This window comes from Micromys minutus, assembly GCF_963924665.1.
Source record: "Micromys minutus genome assembly, chromosome: 7".
Lineage (NCBI taxonomy): Eukaryota > Metazoa > Chordata > Mammalia > Rodentia > Muridae > Micromys > Micromys minutus.
This window is the reverse complement of record NC_137976.1, coordinates 69,236,342-69,257,465: the sequence shown is the minus strand read 5'-3', so window position 1 is coordinate 69,257,465 and position 21,124 is coordinate 69,236,342. Positions and strand designations below refer to the sequence as shown.

General features: G+C 41.8%; 1 protein-coding gene and 1 pseudogene across 2 annotated transcripts; one reads left to right on the top strand and one right to left on the bottom strand.

Annotated features, from left to right (window-relative positions):
• Nucleotides 1-174: 174 nt before the first annotated feature.
• HRG (histidine rich glycoprotein) lies at nt 175-10,769 on the top strand (the record flags this gene model as incomplete). The annotated part of the gene is made up of 7 exons (XM_080919668.1): nt 175-390; nt 2,448-2,558; nt 3,427-3,517; nt 4,991-5,157; nt 6,483-6,563; nt 8,500-8,601; nt 9,882-10,769. The coding sequence occupies 7 exons, from the start codon at nt 175-177 to the stop codon at nt 10,767-10,769; spliced, it is 1,656 nt and encodes a 551-aa protein (XP_080775794.1).
• Nucleotides 10,770-17,072: 6,303 nt separating this feature from the next.
• Nucleotides 17,073-20,543, bottom strand: LOC308422911 (annotated as a pseudogene). Its single transcript has 2 exons — nt 20,535-20,543; nt 17,073-17,586 (listed from the first exon to the last, which is right to left on the bottom strand). The product of its transcript is annotated as an uncharacterized misc_RNA (transcript).
• Nucleotides 20,544-21,124: the final 581 nt, after the last annotated feature.

Below are 21,124 nucleotides of genomic sequence, written 5' to 3'. Positions count from 1 at the left end.
CATGGTTTTACCCACTCATCCGAGTTATGTCTCAACTTTCTCTACACTAATCATTTACAGACTGTTGACAGATATTTGAATCCGGGGTCAAAGTGAACATTCCTAGTTATATAACAAAAAAAATCTATAAAGACCTTTATCAATTGAGTGTGCGTCACTGTAGAATTCTCGGCTATGGTGAACCACAGCCGAGGATGGTTTAGCACCATGAAGGTGCTCACCACGGCATTGCTTCTAGTCACCCTGCAGTGTTCCCATGCCCTGAGTCCCACCAACTGTGATGCTTCCAAGCCTTTGGCTGAGAAAGTTCTAGACCTGATCAATAAAGGTCGGAGGAGTGGCTATGCTTTCCAGCTGCTGCAGGTCTCTGACGCCCACTTGGACAGAGTGGTAAGACATGACCAATGGAGGACTGAAGCTGGGAGACACCGTATAAGGGGCAACAGGGACTGAAGCCCAGAGCAAACTGCTTTGCATAGTTAACGATGTTAGTTAGGTTTCCGGTTTAGTTTCTGAGGCTTGCGCTGGATTGTTGGGATTGCCTCTAAACTCATTTCTGTCATTGGCATGTCAGGAACTATGCACTAGTCTGTAGCTGTAGCGCTGTAGAGCCCATGGAATGCTGGGAACTTTGAAAAGACAACTAGAATTAGCTGTGCTTCTAAAGAAAGCAACAGCCTGCAAAATTCACATAGGCGGACTGTGAAAAACAGGAATAATTTTGTGACCATTTGCATGTATTGGATATTGGAGCGATTTAATGGCTTATTTCAATACTGAAAGGGAAATACCATGCTGGTGGGTTCTGGAGGATAGACGGGGTTTGAATAGGTGTATTCTAGCTCCACATCTTTCGAGGTGAGCAGGGAATCAGAAAGAGAGACACTGCAAAGCAATTGAATAAATAGATGGGGATTACAGAATTTTACTAGGGCTCAGGAAAGGACGGGGTTCAGTGTGAAGTTGGAATATGGCAAGCTTACTGTCTTCATTTAAACTGTATGGTTGTTTAGACCAGACTTGAGAGGCTAATCAGGACCATGGAGAGATGCTGTTTCTTTCCACTGCAGCAGTAACAGCCACACCAGCAATAGCAATTCATACATTTTCTACCATGGAATTTTTTGAAGCAGGAAGCCAGACCATGAACAACTGCAGATGACACACAGCAGTTCATTCTTTTTACAGCACTGGAGACGGGGAGGCATTGCCAAATGCAGAATACAGAAGCACAGGAACTTAAGACAACAAGTAATTTAATGGCCATCTGTCACATTCTGAGTTCTTTATCACATTTGTCTGACACGGGATCAAAGAAAATGGCACTAGCTCTGAACAGCAGTACAGAAAGGTGGGAGGGGGAGACACAGTGAGACTGAGCAGGCAGAGGTGGTGGGGACATGAACCAAGAAGCTGTTCTCGTATCCAGGAATGAGGAAATGAGAACCAGACCAAGGCAGTGGTCTAGACAAGACATAGAAGACATTTCAAGGGACGACCACTCAGCCTTGTTTTTGATTGGCTAAGGGAAAAAAAAAACTGATAATCACAAGATGTATTTATATTTTTCCTTGATTGTTTTGTTCTACTGCTGCTGCTATCTCGGGTTTGTCTTGAACTCTTGATCCTGCTGAGCTTTGGATCAGAGGTGTGAGCCCCATGCCCATGAAATTTACATCTGTATAGCGAGAACCTCCGAAAATAATGACTAAAGCCACCAAGAAGTACAGGGAACTCCAGAGAGCCCTAGAGAAGAGGGTTAGATTAAGGAATGCCAGCTCAGGAGCAGAGAACAGGGCAGAGGAAGTGGTAGCTATTGTCACTTTTACCCCTGGGATAGCACTTTTAACACCTACCCAAACCAGTGGGCCATTTAGTGACAGAAGAAACAAACCCCTGGACCCACAATAGTGCATGCCTGTAATCTCAGCACTTGGGACTGTGAAGCAGAGAGATCAGCTCAAAGTCGGCCTGGTCTCTTACATCCTGGGTTCTTACATCCTTAAGAAGAAAAAGAATGAACAAGGGGCAGAAAAAATGGAAAGGGGAAGGAAGAAGAGAGGAAGAAAAGGAAGGGGATGGGAGGAAGAGGAGTGGGGAGAATGGAGGGAAAGAAAAAAAGGGGAAAGGAAGAAATCACTTTTATAAAAACAAAAACAGGGGTCTGGAGAGATGGCTTAGAAGTTAAGAGCCCTGGCTGTTCTTCCAGAGGCCTGGGGTTCAATTTCCAGCATCCACATGACAGCTCACAACTGTCTAGAACTCCATCCATTCCAGGGGCTCTGACACCCTCATGCAGACAGACATACATACAGGCAAAAACACCAATGCACATAAAATAAAAATAGATAAATCATTAAAAAATGAAATGAACAACAAAATAAACCAAAACAAGAAGTCAAGAGTTCCCGCTCCCTCCTGACCTGTTCCTTCCTTGTCACCCTTAGGGAACGACCACCGTCTACTACTTAGTTTTAGATGTGATGGAATCTGACTGTTGGGTCCTCTCCACAAAAGCCCAGGATGACTGTCTTCCAGACAGGTGGCCTTCTGAAATAGTAAGTGCCTGAGGTTCCTCTCAGCATGCTGGATTACCACAATGGGAAAATCTGCTGGCCTCTTAAGTGTCATGTAGATGATAGTAACCTTCAGTAGTGGCCCCCTGGGATAGCATCCTTAGCTTCACGTCTTGGGCATTGATCCTTCACAGGGCCAAGGTTCTCTCCTCTCCTTGATGCCTGAACAGCTACATATGCAGCTGGAGCCATGGGTCCCGGTGTAGGGGAATACCAAGGTGGGGAGATGGGAGGGAGTAGGTGGAGGCAGGGGGAGGGGGAGAGGATAGGGGGATTCCAGAGGGGAAAACTGCAAAGGGGATATCTTTGAAATATAAGTGAAAAAAATCCAATTTTAAAAGAAAAGTATTGCATAAATCGGCAAACATCCTTAGATGTCAGTCTTCTCGACTCTAAAGGGAGAGAGTTGGAGCCCATGAACTCCAGTGTTGTTTCCAGACCACACAGCCTATGGATTTATGATCTGGGAATTGTGTGTTGTGAAGACTGATCCCATTAGCAGCCGTGGCCATAGCAGCAGTGAGGAATTAGGTCTCATCCTGCATGTGGGCCTGGATGGATACTGAGGCCAGTCTCCCTGTCATAGGAATGAGCAGATGCAGGATGCCAATTCCATAAGTGAGAGTTTTATACACCAAGGGGCTCTTTCTAGCACTGTCTCCTTTGAAAACATTTGGGTCACATTGCATTTAAACAGGTGCTCTCCTAAGAGTTTGGGGTGCCAATGATGTGCAGCACATAGTCTGTGGTAAGACTGATGGAGAGACCCCCACACGCACATTATGTGAGATGGCACTGTTAACTAGGGACACATAGTTCCATAAGGGCTTAAAATCCTCTTCTTTTCCAGGTGATTGGACAGTGTAAGGTAATAGCCACGCAGCACTCAAATGAGTCTCAAGATCTTAGCATCAATGGTTATAACTGCACCACAAGTTCTGGTAAGGTCACCCGCTGAGTTGCTAATTGATTCCAAATAAGCACAGAACTGGGTCATACCGTGGCATCCATGACCCATGGTGGGGATGGAAAGGTTCCTCCATTAATTAGTACAGATCTCCTGAAACTAGGACAGCTCCCTACTGCTGCCATACCTCACCTAAGGAGATTTACTATCCAGATGTGGGGATTTAAAGAGACAATATACACCACTGCAGAGACTTAGTTCTGAGGTTAGACTAGCTTGAGCTTGAATTCAAACCCCGTTCTTTGACAGTGGTTTCTGAGTCAACTCTGTTGAGATGGAATCATGTCTTCCTTGTGTCTAGATTTTGCTTCCAGGATCGCGCCATTGAATGCCAGCTCTGACTATTTTATCTCCAGAATAATTGTGACTTGGAGAGCAGGCTACCTAATCTATTTAGGCTTTCTTCCTTTAGAATTCTTTTGGAATTAAATAGAGTGAGTTCGCTTTGCAGAATACTGAGCACTAGGTAAAAATTAGCTTCAACAGTTACAAGTTTTCTATTCCCGTGGATAAAGTAGCTTTTGTTTCTGTGCCGATCATTCTGTTTACTCTCACGCAAGGCTATGAAGTAAATGCTGTGAAACTTTTTATTGCAGAAATAAAAATAGTTGGGGCTGGCAGAGATCCCAAGGTATGTTCTCAGAAGCACACTGAGGCATGACAGAGATTGTTATTTCCATGTTTCTGCAGTGCTCACGCTAGAGTCCAGACTCTTAAGTATTTTAGTATTTTTTCCAAAAGAATTAGGGTTGTTTGTTTTTTTCTCTGTTTAGCCTTGGCTTTCCTGGAACTCACTTTGTAGAATAGGCTGGCCTTAAACTCACAGTGAACTGCCTTCCTCTACCTCCTGAATTCTGGGATTAAAGGCATGGCCGCTGCTGCCCAGCTAAGAATTAATTTTTGAAGAGAATATTTCAGCTCAAACATTTGAGCAGTTGAAATTGCCTTTAAAAAGAAACAAGTCATGGTGTTATGGGCCTGTATTTCCAGAATGGGGAGGAGGAGAAGGAGGTAGGGGGGAAGGGAGAGGGGGAAGAAGGGGAGGAAGGGGATGGAGAGGGAATGGTGTGAGTCTGAGGGTAGCCTCAGTAATTTCCGTGGGTGAAGAAGAAAGGGGACACACACATTCAACCTTTTTCTGTAGCTTTAACTTAAAGCTGCTGCTATTCTCTCCCTGACAAAGCTAGGAAGCATAGTCTACAGTGGAACTTGTGAAGGCCGGAGTGGGTGTGGCATCATGGATGGAAGTCACCTGGAATAAGCAGGGAACAAACAACTGCTACCTTGCTGATTGGTCTTTACAGGTTCCTTTAACCGTCAGTTAGTCGGTCTGTAATGACAGTGCCTCTCCCAGGGCTGTTCTTACACATGCTGTGTTCCGACCTGATGTCAACATTCCTGCCTCCAGCTCTGACCCGTGGCATTGCTGTCTTTCTCCTTCCTCTAGTCTCTTCAGCACTTGGTAACACCAAAGACAGCCCTGTACTCTTGGATTTCTTTGAGGATTCCGAGCTCTACAGAAAGCAAGCCCGTAAAGCCCTGGACAAGTACAAGAGGGAGAATGGTGACTTTGCCTCTTTCAGAGTGGACCGGGCAGAAAGGGTTATAAGAGCGGTGAGTTCCCACTGCATCAGCCAGTACAGCGGGTGTGAGTACTGTGAGCAGCTCGCGCTGTACACTGGCCCCAACTAGGCAGCTCCTTTTAAACTGCTACAGCCTTGGATGTTTAGTGAATAGCAATTCCATAAACTTCTCATGTTGAAGAGACAATGAGATAAGGATAGAATTATTATCTGATGGGGGAGAAAAGCCAAAGGAAAGACAAAAGCATTATTTGGATTCTTTGAGCACTAAAACCCATCCAGTGTTAGCTTCCTTATGTTAGAGTACTCAGGCTCAGAAAAAGAGCCTCACCATAACTAGCTTATAGCTGAGGCTAAACATCTCTGCCTTGTAGATCTAGAATTCTAGTGCCTCCCACCCAGAGCTGTCATGTGGAACAGCCAGTTCATGTTTTGACATTTGTTTATTTTTTACTATGTATTTTTAAGATTCTCTCTCTCTCTCTCTCTCTCTCTCTCTCTCTCTGTGTGTGTGTGTGTGTGTGTGTGTGTGTGGGTGGGAGGCAGGGGAACAGGGGGAGAGGGACAGTATCCCTGGGTATCAGAAGAGGGCACTGGATCTCCAGATGGGGAATTGAACTGGCCCTTTGAAAAGGTGGTACGTACTTGTAACTACTGAAATATCTCCCCGGCCTCTGCCAACTGTTTTGAAAAGAGAAAATCAAATAGATCTCAGTATTTCGAGCAATGGGATGCATACAATGTGGTATCCTATGGAGAGTGTTCTGAGAGCTGGCGAGAGAGAGGAAGGCTGCAAAACAATTCTTAACATATGAGCCATGTATAGGACGTATTTAAATATCTGCGTGTGGACAAAGCCTGTAAGGAGAAACACATCAAACCAGAGGGAATTGGGCTGGGGAAATGTCTCACAGGTTAACAGCACTGACTGCTCTTCTAGAGGACCTGGGTTGGATTCTAAGAACCTACATAATGGTTCACAATCATTCTGACCCAGATCATCTGACACCCTCTTCTGACCTCCTTGGACAGAAGAACTCCTGACACATAAAAACATAAATAAAACAAAAAAAAAAGTAGCAGTGACAACCCCAAGAATGAGCATCTGGGGCTCAGGGTGTCCCCCCCCCACAATGCTTCTGCCGGTGTGCTACAGAATGTATGTAAAGCAGTGGTTTCTTATCACTGATGCAATGTATTTTTAATAGGCAGAAACCAAAGGAAAATAACATGTATTCATCATTTTAATTCCTTAGTGTTTCACAACATGTTAAATAATGAGTATTTATTACTTTTTTTATTACTTTCCCTCTTTGCTTTTATGCTCATGAAACTATGCTGATTCCTTTATTCTAGCGAGGAGGGGAAAGAACCAATTACTATGTGGAATTCTCAGTGAGGAACTGCTCTACACAGCATTTCCCAAGATACCCTCCGGTAAGCATGACACACTGTCATTTAGAGAGTGTCCACTGCCTCAAGGGGCTCCTTATATGCACGTTCACTGAGCAACATTCACTCCACCCTAGAAGGTAAGCACACATATTCATTCTGATTTGCAAGTGGAGAAAGGGTTAAAACTAGATAGATAGATAGATAGAGATGAGATATATAGATATACAGATATACAGATATATAGATATATAGGTATACATATATATAAATATATAGATAGATATACAGATACATAGATATATAGATATACAGATATATATAGATATACAGATATATATAGAGATAGATACATAGATATATAGATATATAGATATACAGATATATATAGATATATAGATACACAGATATACAGATATATATATAGATAGGTACATAGATACATAGATATATAGATATATAGATATAGAATTCTAAAGAATATACATGACATTATATACATATGCCTAGAATTGAATTTTCAATTCTTTAAGACTAAAGGCTTAGTGAGCTAATAGCCAGCATATACCAAGGCCATCTATACCAAGCATCGACACCCGCAGGCATTCCAGATGACAAGTAAGGACGTTACAGTAGTCCTGCCAAGCTTGGTTAGAATCCAGGACTTCTTCCTTAGTCAAACTGACCCATTATCTACTGGAAGGTCTTACTAATGATGCCCAGTATGTCCTTCGTTTAGTCCTCCTTAGCAGGTATTTGGTCACGGTGATGATAAAACGACTGATGTACTGGGTATCTTGGTGTTTACAAAGCATCTCCATAATACATCATCGTCTGCTGAGCTTCATGACAGCCCCGCTGTGGAGATGCAAGTGTCTGGCTCAGTTTTCCTGGGATGAGGCCTGAAATCTTAACCACTTACCTGTGTGCTCTTAGTTGTTAGTGTGAGCAATGTGGAACTTCGTTCTGTTCTCGATTCGAGGGCTTTCCTGGGGTTTAATGCTACATCCGCTTTCTCCAGCCAGAAGGGAAGAGGCATGTGCTGTGTCATTAATTTCACACGTGCAGATGCATTACTTATAGATACACATTTCAGCTGCTCAAATCTCCCACTTGAGCCACTTCTGGATTCCTTCTCAGAAGCCACAAAAGACAAATACTCCACTGTGTTTGTGTGGTGCTAAAAAGCCTACGGCAGCGTCATAACGTCCGGAGGAGAAGCTAGCAGCCTACCCTCACTGAACTAATGCCACTTGTGCCTGTGAGGACCCCACTCAACTACAAACACTGAATTTCAGAACCTTGGTACAATTAGTTTCCCAACTACTGATTAACTGGCTAGTCCACAGTCATATAGGTCTCTTTGACTTCAAAACTATACAGACAGCCTCAATACACAGTTTATTCTAGAAATGAATTGTCTTCTTGTCCTTTGACAAATGGGTTTAGGGACTTCAGAACACAGAATGCCAGCCAGTTGGGACCAGCAGACACTCACATTAACAGGGCTCAAGTGAACCCATCTTTGTAGTGGCTCTGCCCTTACCAGCACTTGCCACTTTCACAAATCTATCTTCAATAGCGTTTCCCATTCTTCCAGGCACAAGCAACTCAGGTCTTTTTGCAGAAACACTAGCCTGAGGGCAGCAGGGACATGTGCCCCCAGTACTACACACAGATGTTCAGTGTGTTTGTTCATTGAAGAAACCCACACAGGCCTGATTAAAACCTAAGGAGCTGGTGCTTGACCCAAGTGTTGGCTGTGTGACCAGCAATAGTACTGTCTTTAGTTCTCCTTTGTCTGGGTGTGGTGCATGTATGTCGATAATTCCACTAGAAAGATACAGACCTGGTCACTTTCCTCCTGTTCATTTAAAGCTTTTCTTGGCTGGAAAGAGTCATACCCCTGTGGACACACACATGTATGGACACATTCACTATATACTCCTCTTGCACATGCTAACAGGCATTTCCTTTGAAGGTCTTTGGATTCTGCAGAGCACTTTTGTCCTACAGTATAGAAGCCTCTGATTTGGAAACCCCAGAAAACACTGACATAACCTGCGAAGTCTTCAACATTGAGGTGGGTTGACTGAGCATCCTTCATCATGTGCAGGACCAGACCAAGTGATAACTTCTCTCGTGTAGTGCATTTGTTTCATTTGGCTCTTAGGATGTATGTGAGTATGTGTGTACATGTGTATGTGTGTGTGTATATATCTGTGTGTGTGTGTGTGTGTGTGTGTGTGTGTGTGTGTGTGCAATAGAGGGACAGACAGCAAGTAGGTTTATTGTCTCCAAAATTATGGCTCCATAGATTTTGTTTGCTTGCTTGTTATTTTATTTTATTGAGAAAAGGCCTCACTTTGTAGCACTGGCTAATCTGGAACTCACTATGTAAACCAAGGGGCCCCAAACTCAGAGAATCTGCCTACCTCTGGCTCCTGAGTGCTGGGATTAAAGTTTTACACTGAAACACCTATCCATATGTGCAGCACCATGCCTAACCAAAGATTTTTAAAAATTAAAGTCTGTTTAGGTATACAATTGTAATTCCAACATGTGGGAAGCTGAAATAGAAAAACAGCCAAGTTCCAAGCCAGGCTGAGCTATAAAGACTCTGGGTTGCTTGTTTGTGTTTAAATCTAAAGCTGAGGGTTTAGAGATTAAGTTTAGAGGAGAATGTGTTGGGACTGTCAGGTCCATCAAACATGCGAGTTTAAAAGACAGTCACTGTTCCTTGATAGAGTTTCATCACTTTTTATTGAGATGAGAAAAATAAGGTTAATACAATTTTTCATAAAACAGCATGTAGTCCATCCAAAGGACCACTCTTACTTTGACATTTGCTTTTTGATTTGTCACATTCCTCCCGAGAAATAATAATGCTATTCAATGACAGATTTCTTTTTTACTTTAAATGTAGTTTGGGTAGAAGAAAATGTAAGAACCAGAGCTGGAGAGATGGCTCAGCAGTTAAGAGTACTTGTTGCTCTTCCAGAGGACCAGGCTTCAATTCCCACCGGACAAGGCAGCTCATGGCTGTTATAGCTCCAGTTCTAGGGGATCTACTAGGGAATCTGATGCCTTCTTCTGGCCTCCACAGGCACTACACACTCACACACACACACACACACACACACACACACACACACACACACACAGAGTGCACAGACATTCATGCAGGCATGCAGGCAAACCCCTACATATAATAAAATAGTAACTTAAAAAAATTCAATGGCTTTTTTCTGGTATCCTACTTCTTAAATCAATTTGTGAAATCTTTGAGAGCCTCCAGTCTAAATCAAGCCTAACATCTAACTTCTTACATAATTATATTCGTGTCTCTGTGTCCTTTACCAGGATCATAAAAACACGAGTAACATGAAACCCCACTGGGGCCATGGACATCCTCCTTGTGACAAGCATCTGTGTAAGCTCAGAGGACCCAGTGATCATCATCATACTCACAAGGCATATGAACATGGATGCCCACCTCCACCAGAAAGAAAAGATAACTCAGACAGACCACCGCTTCCACAACTACTCCCTCACCATCCCCCTCCTTCTGGTACCAACAGGACCCATAGAGCCCCTCATAATCACAGTTGTAATGAACATCCTTGCCGTGGACATCATCCCCATGGACACCACCCTCACAGGCACCACCCTCATGGTCACCATCCCCATGGTGACCATCCCCATGGACACCATCCCCATGGACACCATCCCCATGGTGACCATCCCCATGGTGACCATCCCCATGGTGACCATGCCCATGGACACCATCCCCATGGTGACCATCCCCATGGACACCATCCCCATGGACACCATCCCCATGGTGACCATCCCCATGGACACCATCCCCATGGACCACACCCTCATGGACATGATTTCCTTGACTACGGACCTTGTGACCCACTCTCCAATAACCAAGAACTCAAAGGTCAGTATCATCGGGGCTATGGCCCACCACATGGACACTCAAGAAAAAGAGGTCCAGGTAAAGGACTCTTCCCTTTCCACCAACGGCAAACCGGATATGTCTACCGACTCCCTCCATTGACTATAGGTGGAGTTCTCACTCTCCCCGAAGCCAATTTCCCCAGCTACTCATTACCAAATTGCAACAAACCCCCACAACCAGAGATCCAGCCCTTCCCTCAGACAGCCTCAAAGTCATGTCCAGGAAAATTCGACAGTAAGTTTCCACAAATTTCCAAGTTTTTTGGAAATACGACTCCAAAATAAAACCTGGTTCCTTGGTAGGGGGAAGAGGACAATATTCTGAATAAATAAAATGTGAACAGTTGGAAATGAAAAGTGTAACTACTTTAACTTTCATTTCATACATAGGGAAATATGGGAAAGAAGCCAGAATGAGACTAATGGACAAATGGAAATGAGAGGAAAGATATTGTCTTAGGGTTTCTATTCCTGCACAAACATCATGACCAGGAAGCAAGTTGGGAGGAAAGGGTTTATTCAAATTACACTTCCACATGGCTGTTCATCACCAAAGGAAGTCAGGACTGGAACTAACTCAGGGTAGGAACTTGGAAGCAGGAGTGGATGCAGAAACCATGGAGGGATGTTACTTACTGGCTTGCTTCCCCTGGCTTGCTCAGCTTGCTTTATTGTAGAACACAGGACTATCAGCCCAGGGATGGCACCACCCATAATGGCCCTTCCAACTCCATCATTAATTGAGAAAATGCCTTACAGCTGGATCTCAAGGAGGCATTTCCTCAACTGAGGCTCCTTTCTCTGTGATAACTCCAACATGTGTCAAGTTGACACACAAAATCAGTCAGTACAGATGTCAATGCTAGGAACCAGAAGTGAATTCTGTCTCTTGGCTTTAAGCCACTTGAGGCAAATCTGATACCCAGAATTTCTCTCTGCCTCGAGTTAACTCCCTAGTTTCCTGTGTTCCAGACAGGTGTGTTACCTACGTCTCTGCTGCTGTGATAAGATACCAGGACCAAGGCAACTTAGGGAAGAGCTTGTTTTGGCTTCTGGTTCCAGACAGATGAGAGTGCATCATGGCGGGGAGGCATGGGAGCAAGTGCAGGCATGAGAGGAGAAGCAAGAAGCTTCGTCACATCGCAAGCACAGAGCAGAAAAGGCTCACTAGAAGTGACATGAGGCTTTTAATCTCAAACGCTGCCTCCAGTGACATAATTCCCCCCAGCAAAGCCATATCGACTAAACATCCCCAGACAATACCACAAACTGGGGACCCAATGTTCAAACATCTGGGCCCATGGGGACATTCTCATTCAAACTGTTAAAGTGGACATACCAAGAAAAAAAATACATTATGTTTTAAAATAATTATAAGAGTCACATTGTCTCCTAGAGATTTCTAATCTAAATTCAATTATGAAATGCTTAGTAAAACTGGTTAACCAAACAGTGGTGGTGCAGGCCTTTGATCCCAGCACTTGGGAGGCAGAGATAGGCAGATCTCTGTGAGTTCAAGGTCAGCTTATCTACAGAGCAAGTTCAAGGAAAGCCAGAGCTACATAGAGAAACACTGTCTTTGAAAACCAAAAATCAATCAATCCATCAAACAAACAAAGACACTGGCTGCCAGCTGCAAACAAAGTTTCAGCAAAATCATGAGAATGAATTCAAATGTTCAAGAAATACCATTTATGTTCCAATTAATTCCCATTTCACATAGGCACTTTGCTGGGCTAACCCTAGTCCTTACTGGAGTCTCTTCAGCCTGCCTCTTCCCAAGTAGATTTGCACTGCTGTTCTAGATTGTCACATAGTGCCGAGTTTGGGTGGATGCAGAGGACCACTGGCCGGAACACATCTCTCTATGAGGCTAGTTTAACTGCCACTTCTGTGTCCAACTAAGGGTGAAGGACTTCTCAGAAATAGCATCAGGAGACAGAAGTGCCAAGATGCACCCCATAGCTATGCCCTCCAGGGACCTGGCCCAGGCTGTGTTTCCAGAAGAGACAGCTGAGCTCTTTGCTTGGGCTTTTATCCTCCTCCCCCTTCTTTAGAAATCTGGACTCAAGCGTCTGGAGCCAGGTTAATATAATTTCAGATTATCCCTACTGTCTATCCACAATGGTCATATGTACTCTAAATACTGAATAACCAGCTCAGCACAGGCACTGACCAGTTCCATCAACCATTTAGAACATTAGCCAATGACAATTGACCAAGGTGACCATTCTGTGGGGGCCATATTCTTTGACAGTTGCATGAACCCAGAGTTAGATGTGTTCCAACTTGTGTGGACCAAGTTGAGAAGGGGAGGAGAGTGGTAGTGTCAGATAATCAGGAAACCAAGAACAAATAAACTCAGGTTAACAACCCAAAATATTATTATCCCACAGAAACATTTGCTTTGTAATTCACGAAGAACTTTCACAAACATTTCTTGAGTTTATGAAAATATTTCTTGAAGAGGAGAATTTAAAAGCTTGGATCATTTTAATTGATACCCTATTGCAGTTGCTACAGATAAACAATTGTATTTAAAACAAAACAGAAAACAAGCCTCAAAGTTCCAGTATTCAGGGGTAGAACCTAAATGTTTGAGGCCAACCTGGTCTACACAGTACGTTCCAGGATGTCCAGAGCTATGTAATGCAGAGAGCTTGTCTAAAAAATCAAAACAAACAAACAAACAAAAAAAAAAAACAAACCCAAAGAATCAAATAAAACAGCAAAAGTGTTGAAGATTGAGGTTTTTATCTTTTACTGTTTATTGTAATGCTAAGTGCTGGCCTACAAGATCTGGAGGCTGCACATAGCCTCTGGGAACTTGCTCCCAGTTGGTTCTAATTGGTAAAAAAAGATGGCAGCAGCCAATAGCTGGAAAGAAGAGAATAGGCAGGGTTTAGGTTTCCTGGGGACTAGAGACCACAAGGAAGGTGGGAGAGAGTCATGGGATAGAGAAGTAAGGAGAATTCCCTGGGCCAAGAGAACAGAGGGCTGACTAATTGGAGTCAAGAGCAGCCAAGATGGAACATACAAATCAGTAAATAGTAACAAACTCAGTGTTTTTGGTAGGAGGTAGATTCTAGCAGCACGCAGGGTAGGCAGTTGGAAGCATATTAAATACAAAGGCTGCGTGGGTGTGTGTCATTCACCTGGGAACATAAATGGGCAAAGGCAGGAAGAAACTCCATGCCAGGATTTTTAAAATAAGTTTTACAACACTAAAGCATCAGTCCTGTATGAAGCTTTTTTTTTACATTCTAGTAAAAGTTTTAGGAAACATGCCTATAATAAAATGAGTTTTCACCCCATCCCCAGACTCCTTGAATAATATCTCTGAGAGTTAAGAATTCTTACAATAGTCTAGACCATAGGCTGTTTGGCTGTTCCTGATTAGATCATAACTTAGTATTCCATTTATTCTAAGCTAAGTTCTACCGTGTGGCTGGTTACTCAGCTCCCATGCTTCTGACCTGCTCCATGTTCCAGGCTCTCTCCTCCCTATCCCAGAATCCTTTCTGTCTACTGGATGTCCCATCTTCTAGTCTACCTTTTCCTATAGGATATGGGTTATTTATTGACAAGTGATACAACCATACATTCCCCAAGAGATTCTCTCTACAATTCTACCTTTTAGTCCAAAAAACGGCTCTTTCTCTTATATCAATGAATTATATAATACAAATATGAAAACTATGAAGTAATATTTACACTATGTCTAGTCCATATGTTTTAACAAACTTAGAAAAAGTACCTCATAATCAATTATTCTACTAATAAGTTCAGTGTTATATACTTAAATTGATTTCTATCATAACTTGCATTGTCAACCTAAAATATCTTCTTAGATCCTAAACAACATAAACTTATATGTAAGACTATAACTCTAATTTTCAACCCCATCATAGACTAGAGGAGAAATAAGTACCACCTGAGGGTGTAAGAGGTGAAGACAAGCAGCTTCCAAAACTAAGACATGGCAGAGACAGTTGGCTATGTAGACAGTTACCCAAAATGCCTTTAAGATATAGAAGCATCGCCTTCACCCTTCTGGCCCAGAATATATTGCCCTGACCCTCAAGACAGTCAACAGGAAGCCAGGATCACCTAGCAGAGAATGAGAGACAAGAGGCTTGAAGAAAGACAGCAAGTCAACTGGTCTGATCAAGTTGACAAATTTTTGTTTTTTTCACATGCTAGTTTTATACAGGAAGAAGAAGAAAATGAGACATGGAAAAGTAAGGCATGGAACTAAGGGAACTTTCCAGCTAAAGGACTTTTCACAATACTCTTTGTGGAGAATTACATGGGGAGAGGGACTACCCAGGTGCAGGAGAAAATTCTCTGTCAAGCAGCATCTATTGCCTGGGTGACCGTTCTACTCAGCTAGCTACCTGATCAAAGTGAGATCACCTAATTTCTGAGAAAAGGCCTCTACTGTGGGAAACAGAAACCTAGGCTGAGATCTATGTAAAATGTGGTTACTCAGGCTAAGGGAATTTCTTAATTCTGTCAGCTCCTGGCAATATGTGACAGATTTTTTTTTTAATGAAGCAGGAATTATTTGTCCTTGCAGAGCTTAGCAGTCAACTTCCCTGCATCCTTGTTTGTCCAGGTTGGAGAGCATACTGTCAGCAGTTAAAGCAAGGGCAGGTTCTTGCCCAGCCGCTAGCTAGCTTGCTACATTTGAAACAACTTCCACAAGGAGTTTCTTCAATACTCATCATCTTCCTTGATGTAGAATGGAGATGCACAGGTAGAAACATGTCTCCTTGTTGAAGAAAAAAAAAACTTTAAATGACATATTCTACAAGTCTCTGAGGTTTTTTTGAAGACCATCTATTGTGGGACCTCGGGTCAAAAGTCCCATACGAATCTCTGGTCAGAGATGTGAGTGACTCCTGCCTTCTCCGCTGCTAGACCTGGCTAGGCACTTGAGCTCAGGCAAACAGGGAAGGGGGGATCGGTTCTACTGCTTCCGCTGCTGGGTACGGCTTTCCTGCCTTTCTTTCTGCCTCTGCCACGAAGCACAGGCCAGGTTGAACCGAGCCAGTGAGAAGCTCTGGCACGGGATGCAAGAAGCGTCGGGAGAGAAAATCTCTTCCTAAATGGCAGTGTTAACAACTCTTAAAACAAAAGCTGTACAGAGTTGTTTTGCATATAGAAACTCCTGAACCTAATACCAAAATGACTTTACTTTTTATTCAACTATAACAAATGGTCAGAAATAGAAATCACCCATTAAATAAAACACATAGGAGATCCCATATGGGTCTGTCAGGCCCTTGACCACAAGGTAATGTTAAAATCCCCATATATTCAGTTTTTGAAATGGTTCAGAGTCTGACAACTGGTACTTTTTATTGACTTGGCCTGAGAGCTTGGGAAGACCTTATCTACATATTTGGGGCAGCCCTGCTTCACATGACCTGTGGTCACTTGTGGAGGAGGGACTTGTGGAGTGACCAACACACTAGGGGGCAGCAAGATTCCCGATTTTCAGGAGACTAGGAAGCTTCCTGCCATCTCACTTATTGTTCCTGGGGCTTCACTTGTCTCGACCGAGAACCAGAGTACCTTTCACAGCCTAAGTCCCACAATCTATCTATCCATAAGCACATCTGAATAGAAAAGCATTGCTTGTTTTAGTATTACTATCTTTTCAACCTAGGAAGCATATTTTGTGATAAACTAACATGACTATAACTACCTATGATTAACTACCTATTAAATTTAATTGCTTAGTTATTTTAAACAGTCTACAAATGCAGCTTTAAAAGGCCTGGAACTAAACTTTGTATGTTTTAAATGAGCTGCATATATCCAATAGGTTAAACAAGAGTTGAAACATAACATACAGTACGTCGTAACACAAATAACCCTAATCTTTGTATGTATCTACAAAAATCTATACCAATGTGGCATTATTGGCTTCTAGAATGCTTTTTGGTTTAAAAGTAAATTGAACAATATACCGTGTTTTTCAATTATTCCTATATTATTCCTATAACCCCCTTTTATCCTTTCAGACTCCCTTCTCCTATGTAAGAAAGGTTAGAGAAAAGAAAAACCAAGAGAAATCCCTGAGTTTAACTTTCTTTCTTTCTTTTCTTTCTTTTGTTAGAACAACTCAGCAAAATAAAATTCCGTTTTTTTGTTGGACATTGTTTCACATATACATCAAACAGGCCAAAAAAATAAACAGCAACTTCATAGACAAAAAAAAAAAAAAAAAAAAAAAAAAAAAAAAGAAGAAGAAAAAACCTTTTTATCTTTGGCCTTTTTAATATTCTCATACAAACCACCTACATGTACGGCTAGGTACATACACAAAAAAAGTTACTGGAATGCTTGGAATAAGATTGGGTTTTTTGTTGTTGTTTTTGTTTTTTTTACAAGTTTTTTTCTCCTTGGAGATTGTAATGAACACGGTCACACCACAGGTAAAGTCTGAAGTAGGACATAAAACGCTCTGAAGGCTGGTTCTGTCACCGTGATCATTAAAAATGGGTGACCCCTAACAGTATGTACAAAAATATAAAATGTAAATAAAAAATACAAACAAATTTTCCTTTTAAAGTATTTTTAAGAAAAAAAGCGCAGGGCCTGGGAAGTTCTGATTTTTTTCCTCCCATGTTGCCAGTTCACGTTGTGGTTTTGGTGGGGTGGTGGAGAGCGCATGTCATCTGTGGGCGGCACTGTCCGCTGTGGGTGGGCGGGGCCTGCTTCTCTACCCGAAGGTGACCACGTCTGAATTCTGAGACGGGAAGTGGAGGGTGAATAGGTCCCGGTGCGTAAGGTCAGCTTTTCCTCTGCTGTCTGGTCATCCTCATCAGTCTCTGCTTCTCGGTGCCAACATCATCCTCATCATCCTCAGCTACCCTCTTGCCCGTAGGAGCCTCAGCTTCCTCATCTTCATCTCCATCCTCTTCCTCACCGTCACCTTCTTCCTCTCATTGTCAGCCTCCTGCTCCCCATTTTCCTCATTTTGGGCGTTCCCATTGGCAGGTGCATCTCTTCCATTTTCTGCCTCTTCCACAACTTTCTTCTCCTTCAAGTCCTTGGTGGCGATCTCGGAGCTGGTGTCCACTGCCGCGTCCTACATGGTGGGGCACGTCGGTGGTCCGATGCAGGAGTAAGGGATTAGTCGAGTTCGAGGATTCTGGAGAGAAAGCTGCCGGTCTGCGTCGGAGGAGGTGGTGGGCTGCGAAGGTGGCTGCAGTGAGCGCGGAGCAGGACCCGGGAACAATGCAAAGATGGCTTTTCGGAGCAGCCAGTGAGTTTAACTTTCTATACCTTGTTTTCTCTCTGATTAGTATCATTTAAAAACTTGCAAACAACCCCTTATACAACAACAAATATTCATAACTCATTGAACAACCAAAAATACTTTCATCCTGCCTTCTGGGAATGGGATGCCATTCTCTTAAAAATTCTTCCTGTTGATTTGGGGGCATAGATTTTATTTTGGTGGGGCCCAAAGGAAATTAGGAGAATGGTCAAGTCTTAAAAAAGCTAGCGGTGGGGCTGAAGAGATGGCTCAGTGGTTGAGTGGTTTGTTCTTCCAGACATCCTGAGTTCAATTCCCAGCAACCACAGGGTTATTCACAACCATCTGTAATGGGATCCAATGCCCTCTTCTGGTGTCCAGCTGTACATGCAGACAGAGCACTCATATACATACAATAAGTAAGTAAATTTAAGGAAGAAAGGAAGGGAAGAAGGAAGGTAGGCAGGCTAGACATAGTGAGTCAGCTGCTTTGAAATTGTCCTGGAAGCAAGTTTGATGAAACAGCAACTCAGACAGTCTGTGGGACTGGATCACTTGGACCCCTTCTTCTGTCTTCATTTTGCTCTGGAAGCACACAAACTCTCATGCATAATATATGTTTCTGTATAAACATATGTGTTAAATGTGCATTGTGCACAGATCAGTTAAAGATGATTCTTTGCTTTTTGTTAGAACAAATGAAATACATCTGTCTTTTTAAAGTTAGTTTGGACTTTATAAACAAACTGCATTATAAATCCCTACCCATGCCACATGAAAGAATGGCATCTAATAATAAGTTATGAGGACTCTTTAGCCAACAACGTTTATTGGCTATATAAAAACAAGTTTCAGTCAATTTCAGAGCTGTTCCCATGTGGAAGGATCAGAGTATACAATACCCACCTTATTGATTTTGATAATTTCTTTATGTTTGTAACTAAGATCTTTGGGGGTCTCCCCCTACCATATCTGGTTTACACCAATTTTGACAGAATTCACAGTTTTTCTTCTCCTGTAGAAACATATACAAAGCTTCTCCCCCAGCCTAATGCATTGCCTTCCCTCCAGTCACAAGGAAAGACATTCTTAATATATACATGCTGATTTAGTTCAGTAGTTTTTCCCCATAGTCAAATGTCTCTCAATAGCTGTTGGTTTTTTGATCATTAGCATGCACTATTTATTCTTTCTCTAGGGATCTTTGTAACCCCTTTCTGTTTTTTTTTTTTTTTTTTTTTTCTGAAACTTTCCCAAATATTTTTTAAACTTTATTTTAAAAAACAAAGATAAAAGAAAAAAAATTTAAACATTTTTGCATAAATGTATACAAATACAATTGTGTCAGTGCTTGGCTTTTTTTTTTTTTTTCTTTTTTTTAAGGTTTGATACTCTGCATTAAGGTCTTACTAGTTACAATGAGCAAAAAGTACATGTAAACCCCTTTCTGTTTTTAAACAGTTCTTTTAAAGCACAATTGGATGTCTCTACAACTGCTTATCCTGTAGGAGTGTAAGGCATACTTGTAATATGTTTTATGTTATAATTTGCAAAAATTGTTCCATTTTACTAAAGTCATATACTGGAGCATGTCAGTCTTAATCTGTGCAGGTATTCCCACAATAGCCATAACTTCTAATAAATGCATAGTTACAGAATCAGCCTTTTCAGGACTTAAAGCAGTTGCTCATTAAAATCCTGAATATATGCCTATAGTATGGTGTACATATTTCAATTTACCAAACTCTGCAAAATGAAACACATCCATTTGCAAGACTTCATTTTGTATAGTATCTTTAGGGTTACTTATTGCATGTAATGGAATTTGGTTATATAAACAAGTAGACTTTTTCTTTATAACTTCCTTGGCTTGTTTACAAGTGATAGGACATTTTTGCTTAAACCTTCACTACTAACATGGTGGTTTTTAATGAAATTTCAAAACTGCTACACATTTACTACCAATAGCTGCTCAATTTCAACATTACCTTGTGGTCAAGGGCCTGACAGACCCATATGGGATCTCCTATGTGTTTTATATAATGGGTGATTTCTATTTCTGACCATTTGTTATAGTTGAATAAACAGTAAAGTCAATTTGGTATTAGGTTCAGGAGTTTCTATATGCAAAACAACTCTGTATATTGAAAGTCAGTTACTATATTAAGAGATTCTTGAAAAATCTATTAGCACCATAAGAACTGCATATAACTCTGATTTTTTAACTGAATCATAAGGACTTTCAACCACTTTATTTACTTTTGTGACTCATACTCTGTCCTGATTTATTTGCATTAGTATAACATGTAGGAGCTCAAGAAATTGAAGTCTCTCCTACTATATGAGGGAGAATACAATTGGCTCTTTTTATAAACTGAAGTTGTTTGCTCTTTAGGTGTTTGCTATTAATACTCCCCACCCCTGCAAAAACTCCAAGCTCTTTGCCAGTGTGCATTTTCTGCCTGTAATAAGGCCATTTCAGCATTAGTAAAAGTTACTACTGTCTATGCTGGACCTGTTCTTGCTAATTGACAAAGTCTCATTTTTCCATTCAGAATCAATTAAAAAATTTTCTATATATGTTTTTAAATTTTTACTGTTTTGTGGCAAAAACATCCATTCTAAGCTATATCTCACTCAGGAGAGCATGGGACTCTTAAGCCCAGGGTTACTGATTTGAGCACCAAGTCGGGTGCCAACTGTACTTCTCAAGTTTTGCCTCTCAACCCCAGGGTCCCAGAGTAATGACTCTGAGACTCAAATATTTGTACAAATACCTGGGCCATGGCTCTGGCTGCTCCATGATTATCCCATAACTTAATATATCATTTATTCTATGCCACATGAATGGTTACCTCTGTTCAACTCCAGTGCATCTAACCTACATATTCTGGGCTCTTTCCTTCATTGCTCTAGCCCAGAATCCTCTGTGCCTATTGTACATCTCTAATCCTGTTCTGGAGTGACTTGTGTGGCTATATCACTTGCCAAATCTTATTGAAGCACCCACTCTTCCTTTGATCTGCAGTTGTGGTTGCAGGTGTGAATATTGAAGCACCTTCACTTCCTTGGATCTGCAGTCATAGTTAAAGGTATAAATGGCTGCTCATGTGCACTAACTACTGTATTCACGTCTGTGCTTTTTATAAATGCAGTGGTTTTGTGCAAACTTTTAGAAATGTTTGTATTAATTTTGCATATTAGAAAGCAGATAACATGTCAATGTGGAGCACATGACTTCCTACACTGATCTGCCTGCCATTACTGTTTTGGAGAAAATTTTAAGTTTGAGATACTGGATGCCAGTCTTTGCTCAGTCTGTTACAGAACTAAGGTTCTCTTCATATTGTTTTGTTCTGGGTTTTTG